At 34.8% G+C, this 24,061-nt stretch overlaps 6 protein-coding genes across 10 annotated transcripts; 4 read left to right on the top strand and 2 right to left on the bottom strand.

Annotated features, from left to right (window-relative positions):
• The first annotated feature begins 519 nt into the window (after positions 1 to 519).
• LOC6641979 (protein piwi) lies at positions 520 to 8,873 on the top strand. The gene is made up of 9 exons (XM_002065001.4): positions 520 to 615; positions 3,927 to 4,093; positions 4,550 to 5,284; positions 5,361 to 5,681; positions 6,629 to 6,783; positions 6,854 to 7,057; positions 7,124 to 7,315; positions 7,376 to 7,486; positions 7,634 to 8,873. The coding sequence occupies exons 2-9, from the start codon at positions 4,004 to 4,006 to the stop codon at positions 8,514 to 8,516; spliced, it is 2,691 nt and encodes an 896-aa protein (XP_002065037.1). The 5' UTR covers positions 520 to 615; positions 3,927 to 4,003; the 3' UTR covers positions 8,517 to 8,873.
• A 507-nt stretch (positions 8,874 to 9,380) lies between these two features.
• Positions 9,381 to 10,013, bottom strand: LOC6641924 (ATP synthase subunit g, mitochondrial). Its single transcript, XM_023175841.2, has 3 exons — positions 9,943 to 10,013; positions 9,841 to 9,888; positions 9,381 to 9,732 (listed from the first exon to the last, which is right to left on the bottom strand). The coding sequence occupies exons 2-3, from the start codon at positions 9,875 to 9,877 to the stop codon at positions 9,473 to 9,475; spliced, it is 297 nt and encodes a 98-aa protein (XP_023031609.1). The 5' UTR covers positions 9,878 to 9,888; positions 9,943 to 10,013; the 3' UTR covers positions 9,381 to 9,472.
• A 194-nt stretch (positions 10,014 to 10,207) lies between these two features.
• LOC6641923 (wiskott-Aldrich syndrome protein family member 2) lies at positions 10,208 to 17,380 on the top strand. 5 transcript variants are annotated; one of them, XM_023175648.2, is made up of 7 exons: positions 10,208 to 10,420; positions 12,240 to 13,085; positions 13,303 to 13,410; positions 14,026 to 14,106; positions 15,519 to 16,240; positions 16,308 to 16,560; positions 16,615 to 17,380. In XM_023175648.2, exons 2-7 carry the CDS (start codon positions 12,350 to 12,352, stop codon positions 16,791 to 16,793), a joined length of 2,079 nt encoding a protein of 692 aa, XP_023031416.1. In that variant the 5' UTR covers positions 10,208 to 10,420; positions 12,240 to 12,349; the 3' UTR covers positions 16,794 to 17,380. The 5 variants fall into 5 exon arrangements, with proteins under 5 accessions (XP_023031416.1, XP_023031417.1, XP_002065035.2 ...); XM_047010827.1 differs by lacking the exon at positions 10,208 to 10,420 and adding an exon at positions 10,863 to 10,879; XM_023175649.2 differs by lacking the exon at positions 14,026 to 14,106.
• Positions 17,381 to 18,253: 873 nt separating this feature from the next.
• LOC6641922 (DET1 homolog) lies at positions 18,254 to 20,248 on the top strand. Its single transcript, XM_002064998.4, has 2 exons — positions 18,254 to 19,354; positions 19,420 to 20,248. Exons 1-2 carry the CDS (start codon positions 18,410 to 18,412, stop codon positions 20,134 to 20,136), a joined length of 1,662 nt encoding a protein of 553 aa, XP_002065034.2. The 5' UTR covers positions 18,254 to 18,409; the 3' UTR covers positions 20,137 to 20,248.
• LOC6641921 (nematocyst expressed protein 4) lies at positions 20,154 to 20,842 on the bottom strand. The gene has a single exon (XM_002064997.3). The coding sequence runs from the start codon at positions 20,837 to 20,839 to the stop codon at positions 20,276 to 20,278; it is 564 nt and encodes a 187-aa protein (XP_002065033.1). The 5' UTR covers positions 20,840 to 20,842; the 3' UTR covers positions 20,154 to 20,275.
• A 1,388-nt stretch (positions 20,843 to 22,230) lies between these two features.
• On the top strand, positions 22,231 to 23,273 carry LOC6641920 (low density lipoprotein receptor adapter protein 1). Its single transcript, XM_002064996.3, has 2 exons — positions 22,231 to 22,287; positions 22,347 to 23,273. The coding sequence occupies exons 1-2, from the start codon at positions 22,245 to 22,247 to the stop codon at positions 23,039 to 23,041; spliced, it is 738 nt and encodes a 245-aa protein (XP_002065032.2). The 5' UTR covers positions 22,231 to 22,244; the 3' UTR covers positions 23,042 to 23,273.
• Positions 23,274 to 24,061: the final 788 nt, after the last annotated feature.

The following is a 24,061-nucleotide window of genomic DNA, read 5'->3' as shown; positions in this document are numbered from 1 at the left end:
AAGCACAAAAATGATTCGTATACTTTTGTATAAATTCAAAAGTAATTTTTGTTATGTTTGTATCTCAAATAAAATATATACATATATATTTTATTAGATAAGTGCAAAAATTGTAAAACCACAAAATCCTTGATATTTCGGGTCTCTCTAAGATTATCTTCTTTGCACCAATGATAATTCTTGATGATTTGACACCAATTTCGTCCTGATCCCTAAAGGGATTTGTGGGTATCGATAGTCCCCATCCATGGATTTGCAGCTTTACAAACTAAAATTGGTTTCGACTTATTTAAATATAGTTATCCATGTGTGTACATACATATATATGTATGTATAAACTACCAGTAATAGTAATGCACACTATGTAAACAGTGTTGTAGGGGTATTTTTTGAAGTTGTGCTTACATACATACACCCATCCATGCATTTTCATCGCCAATTCTCCTTTGCTGTAACGGTTTTCCTCTTTTCTTTTTCGTTTGCTTCTGTCAAAAGTTGGTGATGCGGCAATAAAATTTTTCATTCGCTTTTTGCAAGCAGCGGAGACGTGACGCGATTGTGGACAAGTTTTTTTTATTTATAATGACAGGATAATTAAGTTTATCTTTTTTTATTGTAAGTATTCATTTAATTTCGATTGTTTTTTAAATATATTGCTAGCATTGAGGCAATAATTTATGAACATAAAGAGAAATACCGAGTCTTGTCCACGGATATAAATACTATAAGAAGAGATTTTTCCTTCTGTGTGTTGCAAACTTCTGACCAAAATTAATATACCCATTTGGCAAAAGTGTAAAAATAATATTCACGAAGACATTGTTAGCTAAATTTTAGTGTCCGTTTCCGTAAAAAAAAACGACAAATACGCGTCCATGGAAGCCAGAGTTGTGTTCTAGAATCTTTTTATCTCTGTCGCACTTATGCCGGTCAAGCTGCTTAAGAGTTTTTACAACTATAAAATTGTTAAGCATGAAAGAAAAAAAATAACAGTGTATGGGTTTACATATATACGGTTTGTGTGTATTTGTGTTTGTACACATACAACATATAAGCATTTTGGCGGCTATTTATTTATCGGCCATTTTCTTTTGCTTAAGCGGTATATTTTTGCTGCCCGCTACGATCGGCTATTCACACAGAGAGAAGCCGAACGCAAGCCGAAGTATTATTTTAATTTGCTTCTTTCGAAGAATTTATATACCCAAACTCTTTGTGACGGAATTCATAAAAAAAATTATGTTCCCTTGCCATTTCGAATTATCGAGACTCGAATGTAACGATCTTCAAACTCTTGTTTTGTCTCTTTCTACTTCTCTAGTCTCTCAATTTCGTTTTCTTAGTCTTTGCCTCCTCCCCTTCGCTAGCTATTTGTATGTGTACATGCACATACACATATGTACATACATACACAAGTTTTTATTTGCTTTGCTCTGCTCATTTGGAGCATAGCATAATTTCGCTATATTATATAGCTATATCGACTTAGCTTCTTATGCTGATCGAAAATTTATATACATACTTTATGGCGTCAGAGTCACCCACCGGGTCACCCATTTTGTATAAAAATCTTGTTTGCAGTTATTAAGTTAATTTTTAATCCATAGAGTGTGTAGGATTTGTACTGACACTAACTTTGAGGCTTAAATTAGGAAAATGCAAACAAAATGATGGAATATAAAAAAGACTAAACTTTTGCTTACTGTAAAAATTGCCATAGGCGAACATCATTGGGACAACAGTACTTTTTTTTTTTTTTTAATATGTAAAATTGAATTTTTGACAAAAAACGAAGTTCTTAGTAAAGTGTTCGCTTAATGGATTTGTTCGTTTAATGTATTTCTTTTATTTTTCTGTTTGTAATAAGATATTCACAACATTGATGACGAAAAAGGCTTATGTATACATATACATATGTATGTATGTATGTGAATACTCACATAAGTATGTGTTCAAATGTACTTCCATGTGTCGCGCTTGAGGACTGAGACGACGATGATTATGCTGATGCTGGATTTTAGGCACTTTTTGTTTATTTACCCAAATAGCTGTGGGCGGACATAGAGACATTTTTATGTGTTATTCGACATCCGAATTGTGATAAAAATTCTATGAGTGTGGATAAGTGTATGTTTTAAAAATTAACTTTGAGGGTTTAGAGATCCAAAAAATACAGTTTTATTTTACTCTGAGTTCTAGTTTGATCTTTACATAGACCCTTCTTTCTGCCAGATGCTTCAATTTTAACGACTTTGATTTTCCAGGACTTTGATTTGTCGGGATTTTGAAATATAAAGAAATTGTTTCATCTTGAAATCTTTGATTGCAATTTTTAAATTTGAGAAGACCAATGTTTGCTAACGAATGCAATTTGGGTAATGAAGTAAGTAAGTCGTCTAGCCGACTTGGGTATACCATGCACCAGGTGAAACCAAAAATATTTTAAATTTCGAAAACCAAATGTATGTCTATTAAATTGTTTTAACATACAGTAAAGGAAAAAAGTCAACATACACATCCAATTTTGGCATAATTCGGCTTTTTGCTCTAAAAATTAAAAATGTAAGTATGCCATAATTTAGAGGACCAAAAGTTAACTCTATGCGAGAAAAAAAAATTTTAAACAATCAAAGTTAGTGGCAAAAAACAGAAAAAGTGATGGGGAAAAAAGTCTACATACACCGAATTCCCTCCTCTTAATAACGTTAAAAAACCATGATTTTTTGTATTTTTCAAGACTTTTTTGACAAATTGCTTCTTTGTAGGTCTTCCTTATTGCTCAGAGTTTTATAAACAGGATCTAATCTAGAAAAAAATCAGGTAACTTAATGCCCGTTTCAGAGTATACTTAAAAAAGTTCTTCAAAAAACAAAACTAGTGGGCAGAAAAGGACGAAACACATCGCAAAATGTCCCTTAAGGAATAGAGAACTATGTTGTATTCCAAAAAGACCCATCAGCAGATCGCAACTAAAATTATAGCCCTGCGAAGTATAACTTTGCGAAATCCATAAGTTTTTGTATGTAAAATGCACCTTTATACTTTTCAACAGCATTTGCGCCTTCTGGCGCCATTTGAAGTAATGTGATGGGTCTTTTTGGAATACAACAGAGTTCTCTATTCCGATGTGTTTCGTTCTTTTCTGCATGTTTCTAGTACGTTGGTAGAAATAAACAAGATTATTTAGTCTGCCGAATTTGATTACAATAGTCAACAAATTTGCGGGAGGCAATCGGCTTTTTCTAAAATATGGAGGCGGAAGTGGTCGTGGCAAAATATTTAAATAATCATAATCTGCGCGGATACTAAGCAAGTCTACATAACAAATTGGATGTCTTTAGCATTGTTAGTTTTCGAGAAAATCAGTTTTATTTAATTTGCGAGGGCGGAAGTGGACGTGGCAAAATTTTGAATCAGTCAATATCTATATTGCGTCGATTAAGCTAGTAAACATACCAAATTTAATGTCTCTACCTGTTGTAGTTTTTAAGAAAATCTGTTTTTTGTAAATTCCGGTGGCGGAAAGGGGCGTGGCCTAAATTAAAATTAACTATACATTTACATACTACACGATCCTATATACCACCAATTTGGTAGCTCTAGCTTTAATAGTCTCCGAGATCTAGGTTTTAAGACAGACGGTCATGGCTAGATCGACTCGGGTGCTGCTCCTGATCAAGAGTATATATACTTTATATTGTCGGAAGAACTTCGTTCTGCATTTTGGCGAATTTAATATAACATTTCACCCTATGTGTGCATGGTATAAAAAATCTCAGTAATAGAGAAAAAACGCTGCGTTCTCACATTCATTCAGAACATAAGATGAACGTTTTTTAACACTGAGCCCACTTCATTTATGTATACTTATACATAAACATGTATGTACATTATGTATACGATTGTGTATTTTTGTTTTCGAACAGATAAGCTAAAGCCGAGCACAAAGCGACATTTGATTTTGAGCTGTTGAAGTGACCGCAAGCAGTTTTTTTACTCTACCATGGCGGATGATCAGGAACGCGGACGCAGGCGTCCATATAGCAGGAATTCCGATGATTCTGATGAAGGACGAAAGCGAGCTGAAGAGCCGGTAAGTAATATTTTGTTATCGCATTTCGTTGATATAAAAACATTTATGTATCTATTCACCATTGATAAACAAACATCCAATAAATTGATTGTTGTTAGGTTAGGTAAAACGGCTGAGCGACTACGGGGTCTGTTCAGTCCACGAATGTCGGTCTCTCAAATCATTCACCTCGACACTTTTCCTTGGCTCTCCTTATACTAACAAAATGTTTACGAAAATTATAAACATTTGTTAAGTCGAAATATTTAAATTCACTTATCATCTATCTCTTGTAATTCAAAACAATTTCAAAATTGTAGATTAGCTTTGAAGAGGTCAAAATGTCAAGCAATTTGTATGCACAAGATAAGCTTCTCAATGCAAAACTCTAATGCAATCTTGTTAAAGTGATAAGAGTAGCAAAAAACACATTAGTAAAATTAAACACATTATTTAATTATTTTGTATGATTTTCAGAGTGCAAAGTTTTATAAATGCCATTCGGATGGCTCCGATCCTAGTCGTATTCCACCCAAAGCTTCTTCGGATGCACAACCATCATCATCATCATCATCTCGCGGTCGGTCTTTCGTTCCAAATGAACCACGTGCCGAGTATCCATCTACATCTCATATGAGTCGTGGTCCCCCTCCACCGCCTGGGACTTCAGGATCGGGTCAAATGGATGCACCAGCAGCTGGCGTTCGCCCTACTGGAACTGGATCAGAATCAGGGGGTCCACAGGGTAATCGCCGTCAAACGGATCGCTATGATATTGTACGAACACGTCCGGACGATGTCGTTACAAAACAGGGCAAAGATGGAAGGCCCATTATGTTAAAGGCAAACTTTTTTGGATTGAAAACTATGCCACAGTGGCGTATTGTTCACTATCATGTTGATATTTCACCAGATATTGAAAGCATTCGATTGCGTCTCGGAATTTTGTCTGAGCATGCTAAACTTTTGAGTGCGGGATACTTGTACGATGGCAAGCAGCTCTTTATGACCAAAGTACTTGAAAGCGAAGTCACTGTACTAAAGGGTCAATTAAAAACAGGAGGAGATTACATAATTACAATTAAATTTGTGGGTTTCATTTCGACTGTGGAGCCACGATTTTTGCAAGTGCTCAATTTGATTTTACGTCGTTCGATGAAAGGTCTAAAGCTTGAATTGGTTGGCCGAAATCTTTTCGATCCGATGGCAAAGGTATATCAATTTCTTTTTGTTTTTAAATATTCATTTGGCCCATTTTTTATGGACTTATACATACATTAATATATAGATTCCCATACATCAACATCATATGGAACTGTGGCCAGGTTATGAGACGTCGATACGCCAGCATGAAAAGGATATTCTTCTTTGTGCCGAAATTACTCACAAAGTTATGAGAACTGAAACAGTTTATGATATTTTAAGACGCAGCTCTCAAAATCCCTCCCGTCATCAGGAGGAATTTCGTAGTAATGTTTTGGGACTTGTTGTCCTTACCGACTATAATAACAAAACGTACCGCGTCAATGATGTGGACTTTTCTCAAACACCCAACTCAACATTCAGTTGCAAAGGCAAAGATGTTAGTTTTGTGGAATACTATCAAATGGTAAGTTATAGTTTACTGTAGATAAAATATGTATAAACTTTCAGAAGAAAATCGCCAATAATTTTGGTTAAGGTGGTTTTTACTTCTATTGTATGTCGGGATGGTGCCTTTTGTTGTATTTTTTTGCTTTTCTGTTTTGCATAAACATATTTTAATACCCTTGTAGAAGGTATTATAAAATTGGTCAGATGTTTGTAACGCACAGAAGGAGACGTTTCCGACCCCATAAAGTATATATATTCTTGATCAGCATGAGAAGCTGAGTAGAATATCATTTTCATGCTCCGTCTGTGCGTATCCGTTTTACTCAGCCGTCTTAAGAGCTATCGGGCTGAAATTTTTTTTTTGGGGCTTTTTATTACCAGGGAAAAATAAGGATCAGGATCGGACCACTATATCATATAGCTGTAGGAGAAACATTTTCATAAAAATTGGAGTATCGCCATAAAATTTACACATGTGATAATATTGGATATAAAACCCCAGATCCCAAAATTTGAATGTGATCGGATAAATATAACACAAGTTACAGTCAATATAATAATCGGCTCTGCTCCTAGCTCTGCCGGCAGCGCTGCTTGCTGTCTACTACGTCTTTCGTCATCAACAGAGTACATGCATACACACACAGACGCAAGCTTCTTTTTTACTAGAAAAAATGATTTTATGAGTGAATGACAAAAACTTATAAGTCTGTTCTCATATATGTACAAAGATATTGGCAAAATATATCAAAAAGTCGTTATTATTTATAACAAAATCTGCTGATAAGAAAAATAATATTTATCGAAATAGAGAAACTGTACAGAGAAAGGACTACATTTTTCATTGATCCAAAATTTACATTAGTTAAAGAAGACGATTTTCTAGTCTTTTGGTGTTCAAGGATTGATCGACACCTTGTTTGAGTAACAAAAACACTAATTCAAGTTTTATTAACTTATCAGAAATATAATATTCGCATACGCGACCATGGTCAACCCTTGTTGATATCAAAGAACAAGGACAAGGCACAGAAAACTAATGCCAGCGATATTGTGGTTCTCATTCCGGAACTATGCCGCGTTACCGGACTCACTGAGAATATGCGTTCGAATTTTCAGTAAGTTTTATTTTGCTTCCTTCTTTCTTTCGTGTATACATTAAACCAACTTGAATAACTTTTGCTATAGACTTATGCGTGCCATGTCGGACTATACGCGTATGAAACCTAATCGACGCATTGAACGATTAACCGTGTTCAATCATCGTTTGCAAGCAACACATGAAAGTGTTAAGGTCTTAACCGATTGGAACATGCGACTGGAAGAAAAGCTTGTTGAGGTAAAGGGGCGCATTATTGATCCTCAGAAAATAGTTTTCAACCAAAAAAGGAAGTATGTACAGATCATGTGACCGACCGATGTCCCATTTAACTGATACTAATAGTGTTGTATTTTTAGATGTCTTCCTGATGACAATGCCGATTGGACAAAGCATTTTCGTGACCATCAAATGCTGACTACTCCGAGTGATGGACTTAGTCGATGGGTAGCAATTGTGCCTAGACGCAATGGCAGAGATTTAAATACATTGCTGTCAAATCTTGTTAGAGCAGCAAGTGGCATGGGTCTGCGTATTAGAGATCCCACAGTGTAAGCATATAATACGTTATATTGATTTTACACGATCTGAATTTCTGACGTTTATTTCAGACTTGAGATTTATGATGATCGCACAGCGAGCTATGTAAAAGAAATGAATAGCTGCACAAATTTGGACCCAAAGTTGATACTATGTCTTGTGCCAAATAATAATGTCGAAAGGTTTGTTCATCAAGTTGATCATTTCAAATTCCTTTTGGATGTCTTTTGTTCATAATAATCTGAAAATTTATTAACCAAACTAAGCTATTGCCCTAACAATTTCTGATTTTAATAACTAGCAACAATTTTTATATTCTTTTTTAATAGATACTCGTCTATCAAGAAAATTGGTTGCATTGACAAGGGAATTCCCACCCAGGTGGTGACATCTAAAACTGTAAGTAATCGCAGTCTAATGAGTATTGCTACCAAGATAGCAGTACAATTGAATTGCAAAATGGGATATACACCATGGATGATTGAGCTGCCGCTGTCTGGTTTGATGACCCTTGGCTTTGATATTGCTAAAAGCTCTCGAGATCGATCCAAAGCATTTGGAGCACTGGTGGCATCAATGGATTTGCAAGAGAATTCCACATATTTCAGCACTGTGGCTGAATGCAGTGCCTACGATGTGTTGGCAAATCATCTTTGGCCAATGATGGCAAAAGCATTACGTCAATACCAAAGGGAGCACAAAATCCTTCCGAAACGTATATTATTTTACCGTGATGGCGTAAGTGCTGGTTCATTGCAGCAATTATTCGAATATGAAGTGAAAGATATTGTGGAAAAACTAGATAATGAGTATAAACGTGCCAATTTGCCACCACCTATGATGGCTTATATAACGGTCAGTCGATCATCGAAAACACGTTTCTTTAATCGTGAATCTAATCCACCGCCTGGAACTGTGGTAGATGACGTTGTCACATTGCCGGAACGTTATGACTTTTACTTGGTATCACAGACGGTACGCCAAGGCACTGTATCACCTACCAGCTATAATGTTTTGTATAGCAATATTAATCTGACGCCAGATCAATTGCAGAAATTAACATATAAAATGTGCCATTTGTATTACAATTGGTCTGGCACAACCAGAGTGCCAGCTGTCTGTCAGTATGCCAAGAAATTGGCCACTCTGGTTGGCACAAACTTGCATACAATTCCTCAGAGTGCGCTGGAGAAGAAATTTTATTATCTTTAAAAGCTCTATAACTCTGCGAATGTGTTTCTTTTTTCACTAAAAATTAATGAAAATATTACACTAAGTTGTGTTAACAATGCGAAAATTGCATTTTTCGTCAGTGCATCAGTTTTGTTGCTATTTATAATTTATATATTCATCATAACAATAGAAATAAATTGTTATACAAAATGAATGTTATTTGTTTAAGTTTAAGATTTACTTTTCTTAAGTACTTCTACATTTCATATATATTTTCCCTATGAAAAATTAAGGAGTGATGAAAATGCCATCACTTTTTTTTCGCTTAATGCATAAGATTTCATTTTTAGTTTAATAAAATTAGCTTGGAGATCCAAGTACTCATTAACAATAGAATTAGATGTTTGATACATAAGTATATGGAAAAACTTTTCTGGTTTTAATTTTTTGGAATATAACCAAAATTGGGGCCTAATAGATGACATTTTGAAAATATTGAAATATGCAAATTTTACACGACTTTTTTATGTAAAACTAACTACTTTTGGTCATGTTTTAGGACACAGTAAAAAAAAGTTTCTAGTTCAGCTCGTCGAATTTTTTGGTTTAATTTTCTAAAGTGGCAAACAAACTTTAATTATTATAAGATAAGAATAATAATTCAAACTTTTCGTGTTTAGATTTTGACCTCTTTAAAATGTATTAAACCTAAGGTGTATGTCCGATCGAAATCAACTTTACAATTATTTCATAGATAGCACACAATGTGAGAAGGCCAACCGCATGCTAATACTTTCATAGCAGTTTAAAATTTTTCAAAATTTTCAATGAATGTGATTAGTTTAGGTCATACACCGTGCGTAAAGGTTTTTTTTTAGTTTCCGAAAGAAGATCCCATTGCACTTACTGTATTAATTTACTTTATTTAGTTTCGAAACTATCGCAGACATTAATTATGTAGCAAGTTCTATTTCTTTACAAGAATTTAGCAGTATTTAAACTTTGTATCCAACAATGTTACGCTTGCCGATGCACTCGCCAATATAGAACCAGCATATAACCTCAGCGGCGACAAGGGTGTTTAACCAGGCCTCCTTGACGGACAAGTTCTTGTAGCCTCCGGTCTTGGCGCTCTTGATAATGTTACCCAGACCCTGACGAATAGCCGGAATATCAGCTGGCGTTGGTGGAGTCAATTCCACTTTGGCATATTTCAAGAACACATCAAGCTGTGGTCTTGCCTGAGCAATCAGCCCTGTAGAAGCAAAAAAAAAATTTAGCATTACATAAGTTTAAAGCTGTGCCCATATAAGACTATAACATGTATACACTGTTTTGTAAGTGCTCAAATTGCACAACTTACTGTTTACCAGTCCCGAACTCTTTGCCAAACTCGCCATTGTTTTAAAATCTAAAAGTAATTTATTTTATAACGCAAATAAATTTACCAACGAAAAATCCTTACCGTGTCGTGCCGCGATGAAACAGAGTTGCTATCTGTCACAGGTTGAATAACATCTATCGAAATACGATTACCGTGAATTTCCGTGATTTTTTTAACATGCACCTGTACATACAACGCCTTTCTTGGCATTCTGAATTTCCTTTTTTTATAATCAACAGGTATAAAATGTACAAAAAGGTTCGTAAAATGTTTGTAGATTTAAATAACGTCGATTGTCGATAGTCCATATACTCGATAAGTTAACCCACTCGATATTGACATCGATTGGTTTTTTTTTTACAATAAAGGTGTGGAAACTAAATTGAGGTTTTCCACAAAAAAACGCAAATATTTTTTGTTGCAAACTGTGCAAATAATAATTTGGCCAATTAGATTATTGTTACTGCAATGTCTATGGCTAACTAACTCAAAATACGCGTTCTTCGTTGTTGGGCAGTGAAGCAAATGCAAAGAGAAAACCGTGTCGAAGAAACGGGCGGTGAGTGTTAGTTTGCGATGTGATGACGAGTTGTTGAACGAGGGGCTAAGAGGGCGTGCTTTTTTGTGTCTGTGTGGGAGATAGTGATCAAATCGAAAAGTACAAAAAAAAGAAACTGTAATGTTAACGTTAAACACAGGAAACAACGTACTGTAAAAAGAAAGTGTTTGCGAATATGTTTTAACGTGGAAAACTATTGTATGCAAATTTTTGACTACGTATTCCGTCTGCATGTACACACACACCTACATATGTATGTGTAAATATGTACACATACACAGAGCCGACTTGTTGTGAAACATTGATTATTTCATTGACATTAGTTAGTTAGTTAGTTAGTGGGTGAAAGGTACAAAAAAAGGTCACTTTTAGTATACAAACATACTGTGCAAAGACGTTAAGACGTTAAGTATCTCGGCGAATTCTCAGCCAAGGCTGCGCTGCCGCTGCCATTTGGGGGTGAGTTGTCATCATAATATGTGTGCTTATCACACAATTTGGTGGATATCCATATCTACGGCGTGGGGTGTGGTCCAGACAGTGCCAGTATTTCCTCTATTCTCGAAGAAAGCTAACAATTGTATCCAAAATAAGTATGAGAAGTGCAAAATAAAACAAAGAAAAAGGTTTAATTCTTTATTTATTTGCAGTACGCTCTATATACAGAAAAGTTCAGCTGAGCGTGAGATTTGGCTTTGCTTCGTTTACTATGTGTGTGAAATTGCGTGTAAATCTGCAATATAAGTACATATAATCTAATTGACTATGTTGCCGTGGAGAGCATCAACTAGTTTATTAACTTATAAACATAAATTTATGTAGCCCCCCCTTCGCATAAATAATTTAGTTTTGATTCCACCTATTACGAAAAAAAGTTCGAATTAAGTTTCCATGCCGAATGGATTGGTCCTTAGGGAACTTTAACACATTAATCCTGGCAAAGACGTCTACAGAAATCTCTCTTAATCTCTTCTTAAGAGGGAAAGCACTTTTAAAAACAAAATATAAACTGCGAATCAACTTAAAATTATGATCACAGATTTTAATGGATGGTGGCTTAATAACTAACATCTATGATCTTAAGATCTAGATTCTATAATAACAATTATATAATAAATGTGAGAAAAATATTGAGAAGTGTGAGAAAAATAAATATTTATTATAATCTGTCCCAAAAAAAAAAACCTTTACCAAGTGCGATCACAACCATAAACAGTGTTTTTCATATTAATAGGAACACTTTTTTTTCATTTTCTTCATAAGTTTTAGATTGCGAATATTCGAAAAGATTTTTGTTCTTCTTCATTGAATGTTATAGACACCTTGTCTAAAATGTTACTACAACTTTGTACAACTTAATTTTTTATTAAGGAAATTAGTCACATAGTAGTCACATCAATAATTTAAATTTATACATACTATAATATAAATAAGGGGTTGAGGCTTTCATTCCACCTTTTACATAGATTTTGGCAACATTTCACAAATTGTATGGTATTAAAAGATTGCTGCAACTATAAATGTGAATCGCATTGTAGTTCAAGACAGGAAATTTCAATTTACAAAATGTTTACACAGCCCGCTTACATATTTTGTGTGCGATATTAACACAAATTTGTTCAATGACTTTAAATACATAACTCAACTATAAGTTTGTTTTATTTTTCTATTAGAAGAAATATGTAAAATTAGGCGCACCTCTCAATATTTCGAATGATTATAAGTCAGGATATTTAAAAAAAATAAATCACTCAATCTATAATCTTCTAGCAAATTGTATTGGTAATTAATTAAGCCCTTTTTTGGTTACTTTTTCCAGTCAATGTGGACGCTATCTGTGTATATGAACGATTCAGCTTGCTAGAGTTAGTAATCGCATTTAATTTAAAATCCTCGTCTTGGAATTAGACGACGACGACACTTGAAATCATGCCACTGCCCAAGCGATCGATTGAGCCGGTTCATGTGGCCAGGTCTGTGTATCAGCAGGATGAATTGCAATCGGTGGAACTGGAAACAGTGACCAATACGACATTGACAAACATTATACGTCAACTGTCATCGCTATCGAAGCATGCGGAAGATGTATTCGGTGAATTGGCCAGAGATGTGGGCAATATAGGCGATCGGGCCAATTCATTGCAGGCTCGCATTGATCGTTTGGCCATAAAAGTCACTCAATTAGATAGCACGGTTGAGGAAGTGCCACTGACCGATATAACACGTAAAAAAGCATTCAAATCGGCAAAAATTTTTGATCAACAAATATTTTCACGTGCCACAATGCCGGCACCGATGTTGGAAACGTATGCCCTGTGTGATAAGCCACCGCCATTGGACAAATTAAATGTGTATAGAGATGATGGCAAGGATGGCCTTAAATTCTATACGGATCCCAATTATTTCTTTGAACTTTGGCGACAGGAAATGCTCAAAGATACTGAACGAGTAATGCATGACAAGGGCAAGAAATTGCATCGTCCTCGACAGGATGGTGGCAGTGGAGGAGCCGCTGGACGTGGCCACAAGAAACGCGTACGTACGCCACACAATACCCGAGAGAAGCAACGACAAATCGCCATTGGTCAAGGTGAAACTCTGATGCCCAATAATGTGATCTATCGTACACCAAATTCAATGATCAACGAAGAGGCAGGTTATGGCGGTAAGTAGTCTTATTTTAATGAGTGCAAAACTCAGATATATAAAATATATGATTAGACAAAACAGAGCAATAGGTGAAATTGAAAAGTTCAATAGATAAACCCACTTAATCATCGAATGATGGACACCATTTTCAGTATATAATGCACTAACTAAACTTTATTGAATATACATATATATATATATATATTTCTTTAATATATGGTGCGTGAATATAGCCCAGCTAGTCCAAATCCAAACGATTGGTATCGACAGCGAGGCAAGGCACGGCACACAAGGGCGAGAGCCTTTCGACAGCCCACCCAATAATGATGTCCAAGACGTAGGTACGAGATGATGCTACATTCCAGCTCTGAGAACCCTCAATTACGGGCGCGCAAGTTAATTAACAAAAGCGTTTTTTAGCTTTCATCTAAACCAAAAGAAAACAAAACCAAATTAACCCATCAACAAATGCGAGCCGAATTCTCTCATAATGTTTGCCCACATATGCTACCACATATTTATATATCAATCGATCTATCTATCTATCTATCTTATCTTAATTGTAGTTTTCAAAATCTTTGTTAATTTCTTCATGCTCTCATGCCATATTTTCCATATAAACCATGTATAAATCCGAGATATGCATAGAGATTCCCTAATACAAATCATTTCTTCCTTTTTGTAAATTTTCGATATCAAGTGCGCATAAATGGGAATCAATATTATTATCATGTGCTTGCAAAAGATTCTTTCTGGCCCTTTCCTCACATTTCCATTCTGAATGCGTTGTTCCTCTACTCTCAGTTGTCGTCTTTTAGTGGGTTTTTTTTTTTTGTTGTTGTTTAGGAAGCTAGTTGTTGTAATTATGTTTTGTGTACTGTACCACAAACTAACCCATTCATGTCCTATCGAGAGGAGACTCTGTACATTTTTACACATAATCATTTCGTTTGCAGATTCTGTAAAGCCTTATAATATGCTCTCGCATTTGGAAAATAATAGTAATCTAACAAAGCAAACAGCCGTTGCAATTACAGGTCAGAGCAACAAAACAAAATCCTTGTTTATTTTTATTTGTTTGTTGAGTCAATAAATATGTTCATAACTTCAAAACTATTTCCAACTCTATCCCTTCTCTCTCTCTCTCTGTCTCTCTGTTTCTCTTTGCTATCACACAAGTAACTGATATCCTGATGTTACCCCTTTTTTACATCAAAGAAAAAGAACATATTTGTTGTACATATTTAAGCATTTTAAACAAAATTTCAAAGATATTTCGTGTGTTCTTATAAATAATTTCTTTTTTTTTTCAATTCTTAAATATCTTCTACACAAACACACACAAATTGTGCAAGAATATTGTTGTTGTATAATTTATTTTAAAATATTCAATTGGCCAGTGGCAAATCTTTGGGCATATGAAATGGAGTTAAGTTTCCCCCTAAAGTATGCAAAGGAATGTCAAAGAAAAGTAGCAAAATTCTTCAATGTTCGCTGAAAACATATTTTATCAAGGACTTGTTCATATATACCATTTATTTTTAAATATCTAAGGTTTTGAAAATTAATCGACAGACTATGGCATACTTAAGGGGGCCTTCTCTACCCCATTGAATTGCCCATGATGCGCTTTCTAAGTATTAAGATGTTATATGTACAAAAAAGGGAACGATCCTGAAAGTAATATCACCGACAATTCCAATTGGCAGCACAAAACGATTATAAATTTTTATTGAAAGATATAAATTTTCTCATTCTCGGTGGTATTATATAGTGTAAATGTATAATTAATAGAAGTAGCTGACTACCACCAATCCCAAACCATACACCCACCCGCCTCAAAAATTTTTATTTGTAGCAATAATATTACGCAATTATTGTACAACTAAGGAAAATTGAAATATTTAGGCCCACTTTCGAATCGTATCGAAGGAGATCGAAATTTTGTCAATCACATTTAATGGTCCTTTTCCATCCCCTCTGTCAGAATTTCTCTCACATCACCACATTTTTCCCTTACTGATTCTATCACCAAGCCCTTAGTAGGACATGACATTATTTGTTTATTTTTTTTTCTACACATTTCTGTGCGGAAAGCTCGTGAAAATTATGTTTATATATGCATAAAACCTACTAAAACAAGAAAGAAATTTACTTATTGGATAGTTGCGCTCAACCATCGCAAACAGCAGCCGCACGGAAAGACAACAATTTGCTTGCAATAAAATCATGTCTCTTTTTTGTTGCCTGATTTTTGTTACTTTATTGTGTGAATTGTACATAAATGTGTACTACAATACTTACTACTTGCCTTGATTTGAATTGAGTGTATATCTTCTATAAAAAATCTAAAAAATTACTACAATAATTGTGTAATGTGTAAATGATGCCTTCTAATGATTGGAGTTGAGTTTGCTTTTTTAATGTTGAATCTGACATTTTATTATAGGCATAGGAATCTATGACACACGTCCGCAGCGTCCAAATTCGATTGAAGTACGACGTAGCTATCAATCGGAGCAGATCGATGGTACTGGCTATGATCAGTTGACACCACAAACGGGTGGAAATCAGTATGCATCTGCCTATGGCACGAATGGATTTGCATCATCTGCAGCACAGATGCATGTGCAGCAGCAACAGCAGCAGCAGCAACACCAACAACAGATCTATGATGCTGGACTATATCATCAGACCCAAGGGCTGTACGGACAGAGTGGGCAGGGTGCAATATCCCCAGATCCGATATACGGCCCCGGCACACCATCAAGGAATAAGCCAAGGCCATCGCAGCCACCACCAGCACCACCATCGAATGGCAGTGGTGGCGGTACACCAACTGCATCACATGCCAACACACCGACACGGGGTCGCAGTATGTCAACTAGTCGGGATGCATTGCCGCCGCCACCTCCCGTACCGGATGCAATGTCACCCATGTCGGCTATGAATGGTGCGGCCAGTGGACACATTGCTGCCAAATTGCTGGGACGGACTAATAGCACATCGCGAGCTGGGTCTCCGCAGATGGCTCCAAGCAATAGTGCCCACAATGCTAATGATTTGGTTATGGCGCAATTGACAAACACCTTTAACAGCATTGCCATTGGCAATAATCAGCAATTGAATTCACTTAGCGATTTGCCTCCTCCGCCGCCAGTGCCCGATCAGGTAAAGCTATAAAAAAAAACAATTATAAACAACCAACTATTAATTTTTGTGTGTTTTTGTTTTGCAGCACTCTCCAAAACCATCACCACCAAATGCAGCGCCACCTCCACCACCGCCACCACCTCCATTGGATGAAGGAATGAACAGTGGCGTTCCATATAACAATGCACCACATCCCCATCAAATATTGCCCAAGGCCCTGGTCAATGGTGAACTGCAGCCGGTTCAGGCAAATGGCGGATCACATATGATGGGTCCTAAGAAATTGCTTCCTCCATTCCCTGATCCTCGTAACGATTTAATGAAAGCCATTCGAGATGGTAAGTGAAAACATGACAATTTCTGGTTCTTTGTTAACACATTTTTCCGCTTAGGCATTACTTTGCGAAAGGTGGAGAAATCCGAGCAAAAGGAAATTGAACGTAATACGGCACTTTTGGATGTGGCATCTATATTGGCAAGACGGGTGGCAATTGAGTTATCCGAATCAGAGGATTCGGATAGTGAAGATGATAGCGAGGGTTGGATGGAACCCAATGAAACCTCTGCTTGATCGCTGATGGCTTCATTAAAGCCAGATAAAAATGCAAAAATTAAGAAGAAAAAGTAATTCCAAAGAGATTTGATCCAGCCGTGAGGCGTGTGTAGGGCTCACTTTTGTCGCGCAGTCAGTCAGTCAATCACGTTTAGATGAAGATGATGAAGGTATGAAATTGGATTACACAAAAAAGCGCCAAAGCTTTTTTCTACCACAATTTATATGAGAATATATATATACATACAAATATGCATATACACAATATACCTACATATAAATTCATAATTATACCTTACTAAAAATCAAAAGAGTAACAGAAATTGTATATATCAAACATAAATAATAATAATTATAATTATAATAATAATAATGGCTAATATTAATCATAGTAATCATGTATAGCATTTGATGTATTTGTATCATGGCTAAGCCTCGTGAAGCGAATATATAATTAAAACTACGAGACGATGACGACGATCCGCATGCATTTTCACCAACCAATCAATCGATCAACCAACCAACGTATTAAATGATTTAAATTAACGGTAATTATTAGTTGGTGTTTGAATATTAAATAAAAGAAAAAAATTTATATACCTAAATTCATAATACATTCACAAATGATCAATTTAGTGAACAGAACAGTTTTTTATACTCGTGCATTTAGCAAAAAACACAACTTCCAAACGGTAAAAAATAGTTTTTGAGAATACCGGTTTTTCATTGGATCTATTATACTATATACCTGATTGATCCTACTCCCCAAAACTATTGTACTAACTAGATAATATCATTTCTTGTGCAATAATGTACGATGTAGAGCTAGAAAAACAAAACATTACCACTTTTTTTGATTAAAAACACGAAAGACAAGCATCAGCAGCCTTCCTACAAACAAAAATGATAATTAATCAAAACTTGGATTAATGAAAATGAATATTAAATCTGAAAATAAAAAACCATTTCATACACTAGTAAAAATCAATGGTTTAGAATATTGTAAATAATAAAAATCAAATTCACTTTTAAAATACTCCAAAAAAAAGCTATGAAAACATGTATCTTTAAAGTCTATATATGAGTGCAAAAGTGCTCAAACTATATGTATCAAGAATGTATTTGCTTCATCAAAAAAAGAAAATAAAACTATATACTTACCGTTAGTTACATAAAATAGTTTGCAATATTTTTTGTTTTACACAAGCTCATTACAGCATTTAAGAATTACATATTTAATATTTGTTGTATATTTTGTTTAATTTTTAATAAAAATATTCCAAATTAAAATTAGACGGAACTTTTGTTTACCGTTAGATGACAATATATACATCATAGACTTAATTAGATTAGTTAAATCCCCAAAATATTTCAAATATTGTCAAATTTTCTCATCAGTTCAAAGAATCGGTCCTAAGGGTCATTGTCTTTTTCCCCAGTATTATTTAGTGTTGGAAAACCTCGAATTGGAACAGCTGCGAATCATTTGTTGAATGCGGCCCAATTTTGTTTGTTTTGGTTTTTGACATTGTGTTTACAAATAACTAAGAATCCTTTTGCGGCAAGGACACCACCTTAGATGACAAAGAATTAAATCGAAATTTCCCCATTTTGCAGATTTATTAGGAGAAACGATGAACGCATATGAAGAGCGCTTGAGATCAAAGAATCTGCTGCATATTCTACAAAATCGTGAATCAGGCTTTCATCCTATCGGTCCTGGAGCAAAATTTAGGGATATTGACTTTTATCAATGCATTACACCGAACCTGACAGTTGATTGTGCCGTTCCCAATGTCTTTATACGCAAATTCACGCCTGACGGTAGCAAACTGATAGCCTTTTCCCACGATCAGCGAAGTCTGCATGTTTACAAATACAAAGGAATCAGTTCCGCCAGGTTGGGACAACTAATGCAAGCAGCGAAAGTGGGCACAACCGAGTATTTTACTGGTAACGATAACAGCAGCAGTAGCCGACTGACAAACACAATTTTTGATGAAATATTCGATACAACTGATTGCTTAAAATTGCGTCTTTGCCAAGGGGATTCTGTACGTTACTATTTGCATCGGGAGTTTAGCATATTTCTGGAAGACGGACGTTATGTACTGCTGGCAGCCATATGCATGACAAATGGTGCCATTGCCACCGGGGATTATATACGCTATCCGGATCTGTTTGACAAATTGGATGCCTTTTCATATATATTCTATGTTGTGGATTTGGTGCAGGGATTAATTACCGATACGCTATCGCTGCCCCAAGATTCAATTCAGATTCCACATAACTATGGTGTTTCTGTTGTTGGCTCAGCCGTGGCAATTATGTCAAGACTTTATCAGTGCATATATATGTATGAACTGGTCGATGGACGTTTCATTAAGCAGGAGACCATTGGTCCTAGACCACGAGATTTGAATGATCAGCCCATGGATATAGGAGTACTCGATGTGACAACTCTCTTGCCGATTACACATATAAAACAGCGGGTATTAAGTTTTCTCTATCGTCAAATTGATGCAAATGGTCCACAAGCAAGCCAAAATTATCAAAATTTTAACAAGAATTTCGAATTTGTAAGTGAAAAACGATTGAATTAAACAGAAAGGCAGAATAATAACCATGACCACCTATTTTTCAGATAGAGCATATGATTCTGGAAAAAATGCAATTGATCAACAACGATCTTCTATTGCTACGCTATGAGGAGAGGCCCAAGGATAGTGACATTACACCAATTCTAGCCCTTGTCGATCCACCAACTCCACGCCGCCTTCACGTTTTTTATACCATTGAAAGCGAAGAAGTTGTTGCCGTCTATCATGATGATTCTGTGGAATTACTACAAATCGTATTACATTTCTATGATCAGATGAGCAATGTACGTTCCTTGCAAACTGGCGATGCCCCCTCATCCCCCACCCATTATTTGCTTAAGCAGAACGTGGACAATGTTCAAAAGGCATCACAAAGTTTAATGCGTCAAGCGGCGTTACGTTTTAATCCAAGTATACCTGTCAGCACCCAAGCCTATACGACATCGCCTTATCTAAGATATGACATTTTCAACTATGAAGAGCGTCTAATATCGCCAAGTGAACGACCCAAAGCTTGCTCCTCGGAGCCAATTGTTTTTCGGGAACGATCCACGAATCGTGTGAAATTTCGTCTGAATGTCAAGGCTCGTATGCAAAATACGCATCTAGCACAACGTGAATTATGTGCTTTCATATGTCATCCTTTTGAGCCTTTCATAATAAGCATACAAAAACTGATGCACACTTATTCATATCGAATGCATTTTTATAATCATAGTACGATTGTAACACAATGTGATTGTAAATCGGTGCCTAAATAATAGTAATACAAATGTGATATTTTGTAAGAATTTTGTGTATTTTTTTTCCAAGAAGTGCAATTAAATGCCACAAATGTCTATATTAACTTAACTTTTGTGGACAAATAATGAACATTTTGTATAGTAGCTTCAGTTTCATTTAGGTCGTGTGATGACCATCCTCATTGTATTCCTTATTTACTTTAAGCGAGTGATTAATCACGCTGGAAGCTCCAGGCTGTTGTTGATTTGGTTGCTGTTGTTGATACGGTGGCTGTTGTTGATTCGGTGGCTGCTGACCTTGGCCTGAAGATGGTGGTACATAGGGAGGCATTGGAGGTCCCATTTGATATGGTGGATAAGGAGCTGGCGCACCTCCTTGAGGTTGAGGCTGAGGATAAGGATAAGGATACGGATATGGCTGGGGATACTGGGGATAAGAGCCATAATTGTTTGGATATGGATTATTGGCATAAGGACTGTACGGATATGGATTAAAATTGCCACCATACGGATTGTATGGATACGGATTACTCGGTGGATACGGATATATCGAATTGTTATATTTATGTTTGCCCTTTTTGCCGCCAAATTGATACTTCTTCTCTCCACTGTCGCTGCTATCACTGTCACTATCGCTATCCGCTGATACTCTCTGATATTGCGACACCAATAGTAAAAGGATACAAAGCACAAATCCGTAGCTCTTCATTTTGCTGGCCATGATGTGAATTGCCAAAATAGAACTAAAATGTTTGAATTAAGATTAAATTAAACAGGGAATAGAAAACGAACACGGGCAAATTCTGATAAGCAGACGAGCGACAGAAAAAACAAATACAAATGCAGTGCCTAGCAATTTGACTATAAGATGAATTTAAATAATAACATAATAACACGGGCATTCTAAATATATTACGATGTTTGTATACAACACAGAAAAACCCAAAAAAAATAAATATGTACATAATTCTTATCAGGGTCAATAGCCTAGACAACATAAGTTATAGGTTATCACTAGAAAATGCGAAATTCAAAAATATTCAATGAGAGGAATTAATCTTCCTGTCTGCGATGAGTGTAGGGTATTGGGGCGCCGCTTAAGCATATAATATGTATCTATATTTTTAGATGATACACATTTTTTGTTCTCTTCTTATCCAAATTTAAAAGCCGGATGCTGACTTAAATATACGTATGTATGTATGGTATGCATGTGTGTGTATTCTCGAGAACATCAATCAAAAAATATTTACGCAAACGCTCGTCGGAGTCATAGCTTATCACATTCTACGTCGTACAAAGTGTTTACGGATTCCCTCTTTCAGCTGGACAATAATTTGGGTATGTTGGAACATGTAATTGTTGTCAGTTCCCAAAAAATTTAAATCTTCTGGATATGGTACCTAATATGGAGCGACCTTTTCGAAAATATATCTCGAGTTATATGCATTTCAAATTTAAAAACCAAATTTTTCGCTTAATATGTAAATGGAACTCGCTTCTGATTGAAGTGAATCCATTAAATTTGCATTTTAAGAGGCGTTTTGAACGTATTTTTTGGAAAGGTCTTTACGGTGAATCGTCACCCTGATAAATCTCTTAAATATTATTTGGATTAGTTTAAAAATTAACGACTTTTTAAAAATTCCGAAGAGTTTTGAAATAATATATTCCCAAACGACTATATAGCCTCTTAGCGTTGAGCTTTATTTTTAAACCTTTCAAAGGATATAACAAAATTAGTCTATGTTTGTCTGTCTGTTTATATTCAAACTAATTATTCAGTTTCTTAGCTATTGTTATAAGACTTCTTATTAAGGATTGTTTTTAATGCTCGCAGCACATATGTCGAAATTGGATTGATCGGACTACTATAACATATTAAAATCGTTAATCCCAAAAGCTTCATTTTCGATTAAGATTACAGATTTAAGGGTATATAAACATTCGCATTGCCCAAGTAAGTATATTTTTTAAGGGTATGGAATGATTCGTGTCAATTGTGAACTTTATACTCACGTTTTCATTTGGTTGATATTGAGCTGTTGATGTTGAATTTAACTGAAAATAGCGCATCATTTCTATATAAATTGCACAAAAGAACGTTTGAGTCTCGGCTGTTCGAGATGGCTTTTTTTAGAAAATGGAAAACGGATTACAAACATAAACGTAAGTTGTAAATTTGTTTAGAAATTTTGGCAAATTCAACTAAAATTGATTGTTTATAGAATTAAAATCTACTGATCAAATGATTGATGGCGATAGCTGGAGTCTTAATTCAATTAATGACAGTAAAACCAATCGCAAGGCAAATAAATCATTAAATCTTGACCTATGCTCCACGATCACAGACTTGGAAGAGATTGACACTTCTTTGTTTGCAACGCATCAATTGAAATACATGGGCTATACCCACATAGAGGCAACACGATCTGAAAAACTAGTTGCAAATGCCATTAAGACACTCAAATCAAATCGTACAAAGGGCCAAGCCCAGAGAAATGTAACGATTAATGTTTTGCCAACTGAAGTGGAAATTATCGATATAGTTACACAGGAAATTATCTTAAATCTCTCCATCTATGATGTATCCTATTGCACGGCTCAGCATGAGTTCTTTGCCTTGGTGGGCTCAGAGAAGTGTCCAAGCCTGGATCAGGAGAAGCTTTTGTGTTATGTCTTTCAGTGTCCCAAGCGAAAGGTGGCTAAACAAATCACATTGGCAGTAGCTCGAAGTTTTGGCTATGCCTATCAGCATTGGCGTCAGAAAGTTATTGAGAATAATCGTAGTGAAACCATCGATCGATTAAAATTGAGCCTCGAAGATAATAACTTTGTGATTCAAAATGACATCCAGAATGGTGAATTTGGAAATCAATCTAAAAATTGGGTCACATTTGATGAGAGCAAAGAGCTTTTGTAGACTTAAAGAATATATTTAAAAAGATTTAAAGTAACTCAATTTATTTGTAAATAAAATTAGCGTTAAAATGCATTTACATATGTCATACGAATTGTCAATTCGTTTCAACCAGTAAAAATTTAACAACACTAACTAAAAAATTATTGAAAAGAAATCGAACTGGCAAAAAGTGAGTTTCTTTAAAACATCAATACTTAAAAAAAAAAAATAGTTCATGCGATGTAAACAATAAAATAAATATCCTTACAAACATTGAATTATTTTATATATAATTTTTATATCATCTATTTAATATATTATAAGAAAAATTCTTTTTTAAAGTTTAACTAAATAAATACATTTTTGAATTAAACAATACATTTAATATCCTCAAAAATATTTAATATTTTTATTATTTAGTAAAATATAAAAGTTGTTTTTTTCTAAATTTTTTGATTTTTTGAGTAAGTTTATTCTTCTTTTAAAAATATATTTCTAAAATTGTAAAAAAAAGTTAACAAATGACGAATGAATGGTTAAATGTGAATTTTTTAGGTAAAATTTGTTTTTAACATTCAGATTATTGATGAATTTTTTTTAGCTTAATAATAATAGTTTCTTTGTGTGATATTTGTTTTTAGTTTGTAAAAGAACAAATCTTTCTTCCGATAAATGTTGATTTTTTTTTATTTTTTAAAAGTAAAAAAACTCATTTTAAAATCCCTATACATATTTGAATTTCATAATTTTATTGCTTGATACCAAAATAATTTTTTTTATGTATTACAAACAAATATATTATTATTTAAACAAATATTTATTTTCCAAAATTTATGGTTATTGACAATCCTTTTAATTTGATTAAAACGCAGTTTTTCCGATAAGTACTAAATTTGTTTATAAAAAGAAGAATAAATATATTTTTAAATTCTTATTGTTTTAATTTAATTGATGTTTTAATTTGAAAAGAAGGTTTTATCCGATACATGTTAATTTTGTACACTCTTAAATCTTTCTTGAAACAATATTTATTTTATGTCA

This window comes from Drosophila willistoni (genome assembly GCF_018902025.1).
Source record: "Drosophila willistoni isolate 14030-0811.24 chromosome 2R unlocalized genomic scaffold, UCI_dwil_1.1 Seg167, whole genome shotgun sequence".
In the NCBI taxonomy this organism is placed as follows: Eukaryota; Metazoa; Arthropoda; class Insecta; order Diptera; family Drosophilidae; genus Drosophila; species Drosophila willistoni.
Note: the sequence above shows the minus strand (reverse complement) of the source record. Positions and strands in the feature narration are given on the sequence as shown.

What these genes read in the sequence shown, in the direction of transcription:
- LOC6641921 (XM_002064997.3), bottom strand. Translation starts at nt 20,839, where the DNA reads ATGGCCAGCAAAATGAAGAGCTACGGATTTGTGCTTTGTATCCTTTTA.
- LOC6641922 (XM_002064998.4), top strand. Translation starts at nt 18,410, where the DNA reads ATGAACGCATATGAAGAGCGCTTGAGATCAAAGAATCTGCTGCATATT. An exon ending in TTAACAAGAATTTCGAATTT is followed by an intron (nt 19,355 to 19,419) that starts GTAAGTGAAAAA and finishes CCTATTTTTCAG; the next exon opens with ATAGAGCATATGATTCTGGA.
- LOC6641920 (XM_002064996.3), top strand. Translation starts at nt 22,245, where the DNA reads ATGGCTTTTTTTAGAAAATGGAAAACGGATTACAAACATAAAC. An exon ending in AACGGATTACAAACATAAAC is followed by an intron (nt 22,288 to 22,346) that starts GTAAGTTGTAAA and finishes GATTGTTTATAG; the next exon opens with AATTAAAATCTACTGATCAA.
- LOC6641924 (XM_023175841.2), bottom strand. Translation starts at nt 9,877, where the DNA reads ATGGCGAGTTTGGCAAAGAGTTCGGGACTGGTAAACA. An exon ending in GAGTTCGGGACTGGTAAACA is followed by an intron (nt 9,733 to 9,840) that starts GTAAGTTGTGCA and finishes TTGCTTCTACAG; the next exon opens with GGCTGATTGCTCAGGCAAGA.
- LOC6641979 (XM_002065001.4), top strand. Translation starts at nt 4,004, where the DNA reads ATGGCGGATGATCAGGAACGCGGACGCAGGCGTCCATATAGCAGGAAT. An exon ending in TTGTGGAATACTATCAAATG is followed by an intron (nt 5,682 to 6,628) that starts GTAAGTTATAGT and finishes TTAACTTATCAG; the next exon opens with AAATATAATATTCGCATACG. An exon ending in CGTATTAGAGATCCCACAGT is followed by an intron (nt 7,316 to 7,375) that starts GTAAGCATATAA and finishes CGTTTATTTCAG; the next exon opens with ACTTGAGATTTATGATGATC.
- LOC6641923 (XM_023175648.2), top strand. Translation starts at nt 12,350, where the DNA reads ATGCCACTGCCCAAGCGATCGATTGAGCCGGTTCATGTGGCCAGGTCT. An exon ending in TAATGATGTCCAAGACGTAG is followed by an intron (nt 13,411 to 14,025) that starts GTACGAGATGAT and finishes TTTCGTTTGCAG; the next exon opens with ATTCTGTAAAGCCTTATAAT. An exon ending in AACAGCCGTTGCAATTACAG is followed by an intron (nt 14,107 to 15,518) that starts GTCAGAGCAACA and finishes ATTTTATTATAG; the next exon opens with GCATAGGAATCTATGACACA.